General features: G+C 41.8%; 1 protein-coding gene across 1 annotated transcript in view; it reads right to left on the bottom strand.

Moving 5' to 3' along the window:
• FGF12 (fibroblast growth factor 12) overlaps window positions 1–2,142 on the bottom strand; it is a gene marked incomplete at its 5' end in the record, with an annotated part of 240,271 nt that extends 238,129 nt beyond the window's left edge. Inside the window, 1 exon segment of the mRNA NM_001162565.1 lies at window positions 2,032–2,142. Coding sequence (NP_001156037.1) covers window positions 2,032–2,142 — 111 coding nt within the window.
• Window positions 2,143–14,530: the final 12,388 nt, after the last annotated feature.

Below are 14,530 nucleotides of genomic sequence, written 5' to 3'. Positions count from 1 at the left end.
CATTGATCGCTGAAGAAGGCTTTCTTATCTCTTCTTGCTATTCTTTGGAATTCTGCATTCAGATGCTTATATCTTTCCTTTTCTCCTGTGTTTTTTCGCCTCTCTTCTTTTCACAGCTATTTGTAAGGCCTCCCCAGACAGCCATTTTGCTTTTTGCATTTCTCTTCCATGGATATGGTCTTGATCCCTGTCGCTTGTACAATGTCACGAACCTCAGTCCATAGTTCATCAGGCACTCTGTCTATCAGATCTAGGCCCTTAAATCTATTTCTCACTTCCACTGCATAATCATAAGGGATTTGATTTAGGTCATACCTGAATGGTCTAGTGGTTTCCCCTACTTTCTTCAATTTATGTCTGAATTTGGTAATAAGGAGTTCATCATCTGAGCCACAGTCAGCTCCTGTTCTTGTTTTTGTTGACTGTATAGAGCTTCTCCATCTTTGGCTACAAAGAATATAATCAATCTGATTTCGGTGTTGACCATCTGGTGATGTCCATGTGTAGAGTCTTCTCTTGTGTTGTTGGAAGAGGGTGTTTGCTATGGCCAGTACATTTTCTTGGCAAAACTCTATTAGTCTTTCCCCTGCTTCATTCCACACTCCAAGGCCAAATTTGCCTGTTACTCCAGGTGTTTCTTGACTTCCTACTTTTGCATTCCAGTCTCCTATAATGAAAAGCACATCTTTTTGGGGTTTAGTTCTACAAGGTCTTGTAGGTCTTCATAGAACTCTTCAACTTCAGCTTCTTCAGCATTACTGGTTGGGGCATAGACTTGGATTACTTTGATACTGAATGGTTTGCCTTGGAAACAAACAGAGATGATTCTGTTGTTTTTGAGACTGCATCCAAGTACTGCATTTCGGACTCTTTTGTTGACCACGATGGCTACTCCATTTCTTCTGAGGGATTCCTGCCCACAGTAGTAGATATAATGGTCATCTGAGTTAAATTCATCCATTCCAGTCCATTTTATTTCGCTGATTCCTAGAATGTCGATGCTCACTCTTGCCATCTCTTGTTTGACCACTTCCAATTTGCCTTGATTCATGGACCTGACATTCCAGGTTCCTATGCAATATTGCTCTTTATAGCATTGGACCTTGCTTCTATCACCAGTCACATCCACAGCTGGATATTGTTTTTGCTTTGGCTCCATCCCTTCATTCTTTCTGGAGTTATTTCTCCACTGATCTCCAGTAGCATGTTGGGCACCTACTGACCCAGGGAGTTCCCCTTTCAGTATCCTATCATTTTGCCTTTTCATACTGTTCATGGGATTCTCAAGGCAAGAATACTGAAGTGGTTTGCCATTCCGTTCTCCAGTGGACTACATTCTGTCAGACCTCTCCACCATGACCCACCCATCTTGGGTTGCCCCGCCGGCATGGCTTAGTTTGATTGAGTTAGACAAGGCTGTGGTCCCAGTGTGATTAGATTGACTAGTTTTCTGAAGGGCGGCAGTGAGGAGATACCCTTCATCCAGGGTAAGGAGCAGCAGCTGCGCTTTGCTGGAGCAGCCGTGAAGAGATACCCCAAGCCCAAGGTAAGAGAAACCCAAGTAAGATGGTAGGTGTTGCAAGAGGGTATCAGAGGGCAGACACACTGAAACTATACTCACAGAAAACTAGTCAATCTAATCACACTAGGACCACAGCCTTGTCTAAAGACTTATTATAGTATTCTTACTATTTGGTTCTAGGATTAAAATACTACCTTGCGCTGGAAGGTAGCCTTGTTTCTGTTAATACTTAACATCATCCTGACTACAAACAATGGAATGAGAGGAAATTCTTGTCCACTGAGCAGTCAGAACTTCTTCAAGCCTCCGACCTTCTTATTGAATACATAAGCTCTATCCATTACTATCTCTTTGCTATAAGAATCATACCAAAAAAGGAGAAAGGAAAAGACAACTAGCTTACTAGTAGTTTAACAGTTCCAAAGGCAGCCTGGCTGTGCTTTAAGTCTAAGAGACACTAAGCCATACATCTGATTGTAATTGGATTGCACAAAGCTAATGTTCCTTACTGTAGTCACTGTTTTCGTCTTTGGTCCCATCGATGGTACCATCTGGGTGCATCTGCAGGAAATATCCCTGCTGGCTGAATAACCTTGTCACAATTCCTTTCAGCTGGGGTTCTGCAAAACAAAATGAAATGATTATTCAAGTTTTTATTTGGTTTGTAAAAATGCACACTTGCAAATTATCAAAAACATCCCCTAAGTCAATGCATAAATGCCAATGGTTTAAATACTGAAGTAACTATTTGGAAAGGAGGGATTTTGGTAACATAGCTTTACTTTTTTTTTTCTCTCTAAAGGCAGATCCATAACATTCTGCAACAGTAAACCAAATATAAATGAATAAAACTGAAAGTGAAAGTCAGTTGTGTCTGACTCTTTGTGACTCCATGGTCTATACAGTCCATGGAATTCTCTAGGCCAGAATATGGGAGGGGGTAGCTTTTCCCTTCTCCGGGGGATCTTCACAACCCAGGGATTGAACCCAGGTCTCCCACATTGCAGGTGGATTCTTTTACCAGCTGAGCCACAAAGGAAGCCTAAATGAATAAAAGCTAATTATGATTAGGAAAATACAGAGGTGTGCTAAAAAATGGGTTATTCTTCTCCCTTGTGCATCTAGTGTCTGGCTTCAATACACCACCAAGCTTGTGGTCCATTCCAGAATACTGCTCAGACCAAACTGCCAGTGTAATGCCTAAGCTTTCAGCAGTCATAATCAGGTCCTGGAAGACTTCTATTTCTGCTGAATGATAACCATCTATCAGAAACCCCTGGTTTTAAAATTCTAATCAAATTCAGTCTTGGATGAGATCCATAGAATAAAGTTAAACCCTCCATGGCCATGAGATGTCACTGGAAAGTATGCAGAAACAGATTTCACCTTCAGTTAATACATCACCAGAGTAAGACCCAATACCACGTAAGTCATTTTTCCAGTACAAAAAATAAATAAATAAAAATCAAGCCATATATATTTCTGTAAATATTTCAAACTAGATGTGGTCTTCGGCTTTTAAAATTCCCTACACACTAATACTATCAAACTGATCTTTGAATACATTTGAATTTTTGTATAGCTGCTAACCATAAATATTTAAAGCTTTCTCACTGTGGTACTAACTGCAGCAACAATCTATTTTCTACAATATCACTACCATCTTTGTCTCTACTTTAGTGTTTGGCAAAAATTAGACTACTCCAGCACACTTATAGGGGGCTTCCCAGGTGGCTCAGTGGTAAAGAAGCCATCTGCCAATGCGGGAGATGCGGGTTTGATCCCTGGGTCAAGAAGATGCCCTGCAAAGGAAATGGCAACCTGCTCCAGTACTCTTGCCTGGAAAATCCCATGGACAGAGGAGCCTGGAAGGCTACAGTCCATGGGGTAGCAAAGAACTGGACAGGAATGAGCGACTCAGCACATGCACCCACAAACATGTACCATATTTACCGTCCTAATTATTCCATTAAAATTAGTAGTAAAAGAAAAATGCTGCCTCTGCTGACAAAAAAAATGAGGTGAGGATGGGAGTCATATGATTGGTGATGTAGTTATACGTTATCTTCAAAAGAGCAATCAAGGAATTTCAACTGAGAGTCAGTTCCTTCACCAACTTATTAAATCAATAATAATTCAGAATCTCTTTTGGGTGGGGGGGGGCAGGCAATATGCTAAGTACTGTGTTAAACTAAACACATTTATTGATGGTTGGATCTAAATAAGAGTTCCAGTTAAGGATTCAGTGCAACAAACTCTTTGGGAATGGACCTGCTCCCTATGACCATCATGTCTTTTACACCTACAACTAGATCACACATACTTGGGAATGCAAGGCGATGCCTGTATAAACATATCTTCTCCAAAGCAGTCCTAAAAGTAGAAAAGATGCCCCCCGCAAAAAAAAAAAAAAAAAAACTGGTAATTATGAAGCAGGGTATTAAAGAGAACTAAACTGGAAATTAGGCATTCTGATTGATAACTATGAATTAACACTGTGGGTTAAACAAATTCAATATATTTTAAATGTGTAGGCATTACTCAGACTGGGGCTTTGTAACAACCTAGAGCAGTGGGATGGGGAAGAAGGTGGCAGGGATATTCAAGAGGGTAGGGGACATAGGTATACCAATGGCTGATTTATGTGGATGTTTGGCAGAAACCAACACAATACTGTAAAGCAATTGTCCTTCAATTAAAAATAAATAAATTAAATTTAAAAATAATAATTTTTATGCCTTAATTTCCTCACCAATAAAACCTGGAAGTTAAAGTAAGTGATATCTAGGTCCTTTCTATGATTCTCTATTGATGTTGAGCAACTATGACTTAAAGTCTTTTGACTTGAGAATCTTCTTCTCTAAACAGTGCCAGAAATCAAACCACAGATTCATTCTGAATGTGCTGTCTCTATGCCCGCCCCACCCCAACAAGGGATATGTAGGAGAGCACATATTGATAGCTAGCTAACCTCAATGCAAAAATATATATTTGACCCCTACCATCTAAAAAACCCTTATCAACCTTCTCAGGCTCAGTTCCAGATCACTTCCCCCAGGAAGACTTGGCTATTATTAAGTGTGGGTCACTTTTATAATCAGAGGAAATAAGAATGTCTGAGCTTCTGCCACAAGGCTAACTGGTTGACAGGTAAATGCTACTGTAGTACATTCAACTCTAGAGTTGCACTCAGGAGACTCAGCTTTGAACCACAATTGCTGTGGGGTCTTGAGCAAGTCACTTAGTATCTGAGGCTATTCTCCTATCTGTATAATGGGAAAAAATTATTCTCATGCTATCTATCAACATTTATAATTTCAGATGAATAAATAAATGTAATAGTGTGAAATGAAAAGCCCCATAATAATATAAACTCTGCTGCTGCTGCTGCTGCTAAGTCGCTTCAGTCATGTCCGACTCTATATGACCCCATAGACGGCAGCCCACCAGGCTCCCCTGTCCCTGGGATTCTCCAGAAGAGAACACTGGAGTAGGTTGCCATTTCCTTCTCCAATGCATGAAAGTGAAAAGTGAAAGTGAAGTCGCTCAGTCGTGTCCGACTCTTAGTGACCCCATGGACTGCAGCCTACCAGGCTCCTCCATCCATGGGATTTTCCAGGCAAAAGTACTGGAGTGGGGTGCCATTGCAAGGTCTAATTTTTCAACCCTGAAAATTGAGAAACAGTTTAAGTGAGATAAAGGGAGCATTTTACAAATAGACTTGTCTCCTGATTTACATTTTAGTAAAATATTGAGTTCTTAATGGCACTAAAGTAACCAAAAGACTAGCAGCAGACGATAGAAAAGGACAGAAGGAAGGAAAGGGACAGCTGTCTTATAACTCATATTTTATTTCTAATAAATTTGATCAGATCACCTTAAGAAGTCATGTTTTGGCTGGTAATGAGACACATGGCAGCTGAATCATTAATGTCTGAAAATAACTGTTTCTTTTTTTTTTTTCCAAGCTCCTCTTTCTGTAGTGGTAATTAAACACTTCTTTTGCTATGGTGAAGCTATCTCTTTGTTGGGACCCTGGGAATTCAGGTTGGTAACTCCTGTTCAAGATAATGAGCCCTGGGCTTGTACATCAACCTCAACTGCAGTGCCAGAACAAGGTCAGAGTCTGGGTTTTAATTACATGATGATTTATGAAAGTGAATGTATTATTCTATAGCTGTTTCAAAGGAGATCTGATCATCTATTAAACAAATGCTCTGAACCTAGGATGTGTAATAGAAAGGAGTATGGCCTGCCTGACAGGGCTATACCTTTATTATCATCAAACCCTATCAACCTTTCCAGGTTCAGTTCAAAAAATCACCTCTACCAGGAAGGTGTCGCTGTCATAAGGGAGGATCACTTTTATAATTGGGGGAATAAAAGAAAGTGTTTTGTTGTATTTTAAAGAAAGAGGTTTAAAAATTAGACCAGTTTTTGGGACATCTAACATTCTGGGTGCATTCAATAAACATGCTTTATATTTTTCAGACTATGCTTAGGGATCTAGCAAATCAGTAAGACCTGTGCTGTCCTCAGGGAGCACCTAGTCTAATGCATGGAACATACATATATATAATACTATGTGGATAACTGTTAAATTATGAATGGAAGCAGAATGACATGATACCATAAGGAGCAAGGGACTTGATGAAGGCACCTCATTTGTCACTTGAAGAGTGAATGCACTTTCACAGGCAAAGAAACCAGAGGAAGAGCACTGCAGACAAACAATGGATAAAGGGAAAAATAGCATGGCAGACTTTGGCAATGATGTAGAATCTGGCCCAGGTATAATACATGGCAGAAGTTTTCAAACGCTGACATGTAGGTAACTGCCTATTCTCAACAAATGTTCATAGGTCAAAAGTGAAATAAGAAAAATAAAGTCAATGGAATAAGCTTTACTAAGCTAATTTTATATTCAATTTATATGCTTCTCCTTGATTCTAAGATTATGTTTTCCATTATATTTTCATTTTTTAATGAAATGATGGCTATATTATTAGATGGTGACAAGACATGGGTTTGGTTTATTCCCTTTTGTACTCTGAAGTAGTGCAGCAAATACTGCTAGATTTTCTCCAAAATCCATTTCCTCTTTTTCCTGGGCACCCAGCTAGACCATATGTCCTAGCCTCGCTTGCAGTCAGGTTTGGCAGATGAATGAGTGTCATATGGAACGTTAAGTGGAAGTGATGTGTGCCATTTTCAGGCCAAGGCTTTTAAAAGCAAACATTCTCCTCCACATTTTCCCTTCCTTATTGCTGGCTGGATTTAGATGACAAAGCCCTAGAAGATGTCAATAAAATAGGAGAATTCTGATGGAAAAAAAGACTACAGCCATCAGAAATATCCACCCTGGACAGTTAGGTGAATAAGAACTAGCAGTGGGTGTACATAGTGACCTCCTTCCTAAGAGAATATGAAAAGGGGATGGAGGGTGGGAAGTTACCTCACAGTGCAGAAACCTGACACATAAGATGCTATCTCAGCCAGGGGGTCAGGGTTAAGGTCAACAGTCATGAAACATGCTGATAGCACCTACCCTTGATATGACGTGAATGGCACTTTACCTCTGGGATCTTCCTCCCCAAAACCCATAACCCCAGTCTAATCAGGAGGAAAACATCAAACAAATCTCAACTGACAGATATTCTACAAAACAACTGACAAGTGCCACTTGAAACTGCCAAAAAATTAAAAGAAAAAAAAAAGAAATTCTGAGAAAATGTCACAGCAAAAAGGAGCCTAAGGAGATACAACAACAAATGCAACGTGGTGTCCTTGATGTGACCCTGAAACTGAAAAAGGACATTAAGCAAAAGTTGAGGACATCTGAATAAAGTATGGACTTAAGTTAATCATAACGTATCAATACCAATTCACTAATTGTCACAAACATACCAAATGAATGGAAGATGTTCATATGGGAAACTAGGTGTAAGATACATGGGAACTCTTTGTACTATTTTAATCTTTCTATAAATGTAAAAGGGTTTTAAAATAAAAACTTTATTAAATATTATAATTATAGCCACAAAAGCAAGTAAAAAAATGTTACCTTCAAAGAGGTTGGTAAAAAAATAAGGTAAAGCATAGGACCTCAAGTTTAGCACTGATTCCCTTCAGGATGACGTGGCAATTTCCACAGAGCGTTTGACTTGTGGAAAGTCAAACACTTTCCACTTTTGACAGCCACTCAGAAAAGCTGATACCTGAAGGAGTTATCTAGACATTCCTGCTGCCTTAATGTGTGGTGCTATGACGTTGTTACCTAAGTATATACTTGAAATCAGAACACAGTCAGAGCCCAGGGAACCTGATCACACATCTCAAATGAATACTAGATTGCAGGATAGAATGAATTTTTTTTTAATTGAAAAGGAACTTGGAAGCCAACACCTTCATTCTTCAAAATACCTTCTTTCGTGAACATCAAAGACAGAAAATAAAAACTGAGCCTCAGAGGGAAAATGTCTTGTCCAAGGTCATCCAGCCAACACATGGATGAGTTAGGATAAGACTCCTTCCCAATATACTGAATGAACATCAACCTTTCCTTTCCAAAGAACATCCATGACATAATCTGTAGCTTGTGTGGGCTTCAGAACTGGGACTAGCTGGGGTTGGGTGGGTGAGGAGAGGAAAGCAGAGAAGAAATGAGAAGGAGGAAGGGGAGCACCTAGGTGTGCATAAAGTGTGCATAAGGTGTGCATAAGTCGCATCAGTTATTGAAGTGTGGGAGTGACAAAGGAAAGGGGTTATGGGAAGCTGCAAGAAATATGTGTATAAAACACAATATAAAATATGTATTACATGTTGTTTAATCGCTAAGTCGTGTCCAACTCTTTGTGATCCCATGGACTGTAGCCCACCAGGCTCCTCTGTCCATGGGATTTTCCATTTCCTTCTCCAGGGGATCTTCCCAACCCAGGGATCAAACCCATATCTCCTGCAATGGCAGGCAGATTTTTCACCGTTGAGCCACCGAGGAAGCCCCATATATACATACATATGATACTAAAATTGGATTGTGTTTATCTAGGGCCAGCCTGTTCAACAATTGCACCTAAACTTAGAGAAAGTGTCCCCATGTAAACTCCAACGTAAAATAAAAAATATAAGAGTGATCCCAATTTTGTTATGGAAGTCATATCCAGACAAGTAACAGTATAAAATAATAATAATAATAATAATAATAATAATAATAATAATATATTATATTATTGGCTGAACCCATCTACTTCCTACCAGGCATTTCCTCATGATTTTACTACAGTTGTATCTGATACTCACTACTGAATGTGTAAGGTACTTTTTCTCATTGGTCAGGTGAGATGATCATGATTCATTTACCCAAGGTTATAGAACTAGATTCTCCAGGCAAGAATACTGGAGTGGGTTACCATGTCCTTCTCCAGGGGATCGTCCCACCCCAGGGATCGAACCCAGGTCTCCCACATTGGAGGCAGACGCTTTAACCTCTGAGCCACCAAGGAAGCCCTGTTAAGGAAGAGAGAGTCATTCTCCAGCTCTGCTGGGTCCCTTTAAGAAAGACACTGGTGAAACTGAAACATGTCCAGAGGAATAGGAGCCAAATAAAGAGGGTACAAAGGACTGTCACATGAAGAATGGCTGAATGAACAGTGGATATGCAGCCTGCACAAGGGAGGACTCAGGGGACAGGAGAGCTGTCCCCGCTTTCTTGAGAGTATAAGTAGGAAGACAGAAGTAAGAAAAGGCCAATTTGTTCTGAGTGGCTCCACAGGGACAGAACTAGGGCCAGTGGGTGAACATTATGGGGAGGCAGGTACAAAAGGACCTTTCTGTAAACTGTATTCACAAAGAGAACAAGCTGTCTAAGGAAAACAGTGAGTTTGTTGGCCCTGGACAGAAGCAGCGACAAGCAGAAAAAAAGCTACAGGTCAGGACAGCAACGAAGGGCACAGAGGTCTCCGAAAGCTCAGGCATTCTGCGTGGCAATGAGAGGTCCTTTCCAGGCCTGAGGTCCTGGAAAGCTTTGCGATAAGCCAGATGGCGGTTAAACACAAGCTCACATTTCTACTTCTTAGTGTGTGCTTAGAACAGGGAATTGAAAAGACTGTTGAACAAGCATCCTGCGAATGGAGAGGTCTTTGTAAATGTTAAGCACGCTTTGTGTGGTAATTTGATGGCTTTTTTTTTTTTTTTAATCAGTCTCTGTGGGCTTACAAACAGACCCTCAGTATCAAGGTTTAATGTTGCCCATTTAAAGGAACTGAGATTGAAGAGGCTGTTAAATTGTGATTCTTGTCAAGTGCTTCTGGGCCTCATACTGCTGCAGATTTCAAAATTAGATTATCAGGGTTGGAAATTGTTCATAAACAGATATACTTCTGACAATCACAGCTAAAGGGTATAGACTAGGGCACATTTGCATACCATACATCAAAGCCCCAGACAAATCAGAGATTGATACAGGAAGACACTGGAAAGAGGACAGAATTTATCTGGACTTTTGAATACACTGCAAAAATGACAGTTACACTAAGCTGGGGGAATTTATTCAAAATACTTGTTTAGGAAAAAAAGACACAGGCCTGAGACCCCACATTCACTTAGGAGACTGCAGTGAATAAGGCAGAGATGCCACATCATGGGAAGTCACAGAACCAGCAGACTCTGTCTGCTCAGTGGGGTGAAGACTGCCATGTCTTGTCCTGAGTCCTCAGTCCTCTAGCAGGTCAAGTGAAGGTGACAGATGCCTTCAGCAGTTACCCTCCCTGCTGCTGCTGCTGCTGCTGCTGCTGCTGCTAAGTCGCTTCAGTCGTGTCCGACTCTGTGCGATCCCAGAGACGGCTGCCCACCAGGCTCCCCGTCCCTGGGATTCTCCAGGCAAGAACACTGGAGTGGGTTGCCATTTCCTTCTCCAATGCATGAAAGTGAAAAGTGAAAGTGAACTCCCTGAGTCGTGTCCGACTCTTAGAGACCCCACGGACTGCAGCCACAGAAATTTCCCGTAACGATAATAATCCAAAGAGGACTCTGTATTTATAAATGCGAATCTATTTTCTCAACCAGCAGATACAAACAGCACATTTTATCCAAAAAACAAGGATGTACTGAGCACCAGACTTTCCAATACTTACTTTAGGTAGAAGGGATAACTAGTGATATGCTCATAAAACAGCTCTTGAAAAAAAAAATGCCCCAAACCTGATTTTCATGGGACTGATTTCTAAGGGGTCAATCTTCCCACCATGGCTGATTCACAACTAACATTTGACCTCACTGGATGCAGAGCTGAAGCAGACAAGACGCACATTCCAGGTTCCAGCACAGCGCTGAGTACAGCAGAGCACAGCCATGAAGTTTACATTCTAACCGGGAAGACAAGATGGAAATGAACAATTCATATACAACACTGTTTTCTGTTGTAAAGGTACCATGACAAAATGAAGGCGATGGAAAAGGATGGAGGGTCCAGGGGATGAGAGTGTTACTGTGGACAGCACGGTTAGCAGCGGACTTGACCAAGACCTGATGAAGAGCCCCGGGGTAAGAGCTAAGAGCATCCAGAAACAGGGACGGGAAATGCAAAGTAATCCTAATGCTTGAAAAGACTGGGTACCAGCAGATGAGAGGCTCTCTGAAGATCCTCCTCTCGACCAGGAGCTGGCAAACTACAGCCCTGCTGCTGCCAATTCTGTAAATAAAGTTTTATTGGAACACAGCCCATGTTCCTTCATTCACACATTTGCCCCTGGCTACTTCTGTGCTACAACAACAGAGATGAGTAGTTGCAACAGAGGTCCTACAGCCTGAAAAGCCTAAAATATTTACTAACAGGCCCCTTCCAGAAAAAGTCGGCCGACCCTTTCTTTAGACCCTGATGATGTAGTTCCTGCTGCTCAAAATGCCCACCTCATCTGCTGCTTAGGCCCAGAACTGCTCCCCACCCCTCCAGGCTGTCTTCCACTGGGCCTTCCCTGACACCCTGAGGCTAAATTAATCACTCCCTCAGGCACAGGCGAGGACTCCCCACACTGTCACAGCTGTTTGCTTATGCTCTGTCTCCGCTGCTGAACTAGGTTTAGCTCCTCGATGGCAAGGACCTTGAATGATTCACGACCGTGTCCCAACACCCAGCACAGGGCCAGGCACAGAGCAGGTACAGGCTGTTTGCATGTGGACAGAAAGGAGGTAAGTGATAACTGGGATTTTCCACTGTGATGGTGACATTTAGAGGAGCTCCTCATTTGTAAGAGAGCTGTGTAAAGCCTTTGAATACTTTCAGTGCCTTTCCTCCCTTTCAGTCTCAGCCCCTCCACCCTGAACGCAGTCTGACAAGCACAGCAGCATCCTCCATAAACTGCACATACTCCAAAGCCCTGAGTTGCCTCCTACTTCAGCGGCAATCAAGTGACCTTGAGACAGGCAACTCTCAACCTTCATGCTGCCTCAAAGCTAAATGGAAAGAAAGGACACAGCTTTCCAAAGTATCCTCTTCACTAAAGCAGTCTGAGCTGGGAAGATGGGGAAGATCGGAGAAGCAGGGCAGGGAAATGCCCATCAGATGGGGTTTCTGTGCTGAGCCAGTTTTATTCCTTGTACCATTAACCCCGTCCCTCCCAGTTTCCTCTCTAGAGGAAGATGCTCGTGAAAATTTAAAATAACTCAAATACCATTTACTGACTTCCAACACGCACTAGATGCTGGGTACAAAAATGAGTAAGATGCAATTCCTGCCTTGACAGCACCCACAGCCTCGTCGCCGAGGCACACACACCATAAACCAGAACCAAGTGCTGTCCTAGGGAAACAAACAAAATGCCATGAAATCACAGAGCAGGGCTGCTAAGCTGACCTGGGGTGGTGGGTTCTAGGCCAAGCAGCAGTAAAGAAAGGCTTCGGAGTGGAGGCCACGTTTCAGACTTGGCCTTGAATAGGCAGGGCAGTTGTGCTTTGAGCAACATTAGCAGGAGGGCCGGCCCCATGTGAGACACAAGCTGAGCATATTCAGAGAGTGTACACGTGCGCGAGACAGGCCAGGGTATGGGGAAATAAAGGGTGCACACAATGGCTGGAGGTAACAGCAGAAGGGAAATATGGATCCAAGGCGCTTGAGGTTCTTTAAGGAGCTAATAACATGTATTTTATCCTTTAAAACAATGAGCTCCAAACTCTTTCGTGCATATATCTCTATCTGTGAAATGTTAAATCTACAGCCTCCACATGAAAAGAAGCAGGGCCCTGTGAGGGCTTCCCAGGACAGAAACCATCCCCCGCAGTGGACCTTTGCTTACCTTTTGTCTGCAGAAAAACTTTAGTCAAAGAAGAAATTTTATCAGAAAAATGAGAAAATACAGAAACAAAAAAAGCAGTCAAACAAGACCAAATAATCATAGCTTAGTCATTAAATAAAGTCAAGGACTTTTAGTTCCTCCTCAAGGACGACAGATAATCTTCAGAGCCATATCCTTTGAGCTGTTTTTGTAGACACTGAAATCCAGGTGGAAGAAGTTAACTACATGATGGCCAGGCTATAGCCATGATACAAGCTGCCACAGTTCTGAGAACTGGCCTCAGAGCAATGGGAACAAACTGACCCTGAAACTGAAGACTAACTGTACTTTGAACAGTCAAGAGGATGCGGACCAGACCACCGCACGACTAATTTCAAGATGACTGTGGCTGTCAGAGCGGCCGTGCTGTTTCTGCATATAGCATCCCCCTCTGTCCATGCACCCCTGAAATTCCCCTTTAAAAAGCTCTCGTCTAGTGATCGTCCCGGGGAATTGGCCTTTGGACATGAGTCTACTCTCCCTGCCAGATGCCAGCCTCCAAAATAAAGCAAACTTTCAAAACAAACTTATGGTTACCAAAACGGAATAAGGAGGGGGAAGGGATAAATCAGGAGCTTGCTATTAGTATACACACATTACTATATATAAGGTAGATAACCATCAAGGGCCTAATGTACATAGCACAGAGAACTCAACTCACTGTTCTGTATTAACTTATATGGAAAAGGAACCTGAAAAAAAAAATGGATATATGTATAAGTGAGTCAATTTGCTGTATATCTGTAACTAACATTGTAAATCAACTATACTCAAATAAAATTTTTAAAAATCCAAAGATACAAATAAGATTTTTTTAAAAAGCAAACTTTCCTTTCCATAAATCTGGCCTCTTGCGTATTGGCTTTTGAGTGGCAAGTTGCTAGTCCTGAGTTTTGGTAACACATGTATATATATTTATTATTTGTAAAGTACATGCAGGTACTACCACATACATTATACATATATTATAAATTAAAGCTCAAATGTTTAAAAAAAGACCAATACTAAAAACACACAAAAATAAAACATCCACATAACAAAGTTTGTCTTGTTCCACCCACTTCAGAGAAAGATAAACATCAGTAGTGTGGAATCAGTCAATAAGGAAACTGAAGGACTTTAAGCCTGGGGATAAATTATGAGGGCAGTATTTTAGAAAGCCATGCTGGAGAACCACAGAGAAGGATGACTTAGAGCGCATAGTGCTGTGGTCCGAGAAGCCACATGGGAAGCCACTGACATACAGTGAAGCCTTCGGAAGGGAGTGGCAGGGACGGTGGAGAGAAGACGTCAGCCTGAGGACTGCTGGTGCTTGGTGGGCTTGGGAGATGGAACATGTGTAGACTCCCGTCAGCTCTGGAAAACTGTATGACCTCTCCTTCTCCAAATAAAAATCTATCATTGGCCTTTAAGGGAGCCCTGTGTCAGAGTAGAATACCATGGAATATCATGAAATATGGGGGGGGGGGGGGGCTTAATGTGAGCATTCCTAGGAACCCAAATGACTTCTTTGCCTTTCTAATGATTTGCATTCATGAAGGAGGGTTTGACTCTGGTCACCCTCCCTGAGTCACAGCTCTTGGTCTTCCTTATACTATCATCCAGGGAAGGGGACCTGAAATGAGCCTTGTCTTCCAGGCAACTCAAGAATGAGCTCCAGAGAACGAAAATCATGAGATAT

This window comes from Ovis aries, chromosome 1, assembly GCF_016772045.2.
Source record: "Ovis aries strain OAR_USU_Benz2616 breed Rambouillet chromosome 1, ARS-UI_Ramb_v3.0, whole genome shotgun sequence".
In the NCBI taxonomy this organism is placed as follows: domain Eukaryota; kingdom Metazoa; phylum Chordata; class Mammalia; order Artiodactyla; family Bovidae; genus Ovis; species Ovis aries.
Note: the sequence above shows the minus strand (reverse complement) of the source record. Positions and strands in the feature narration are given on the sequence as shown.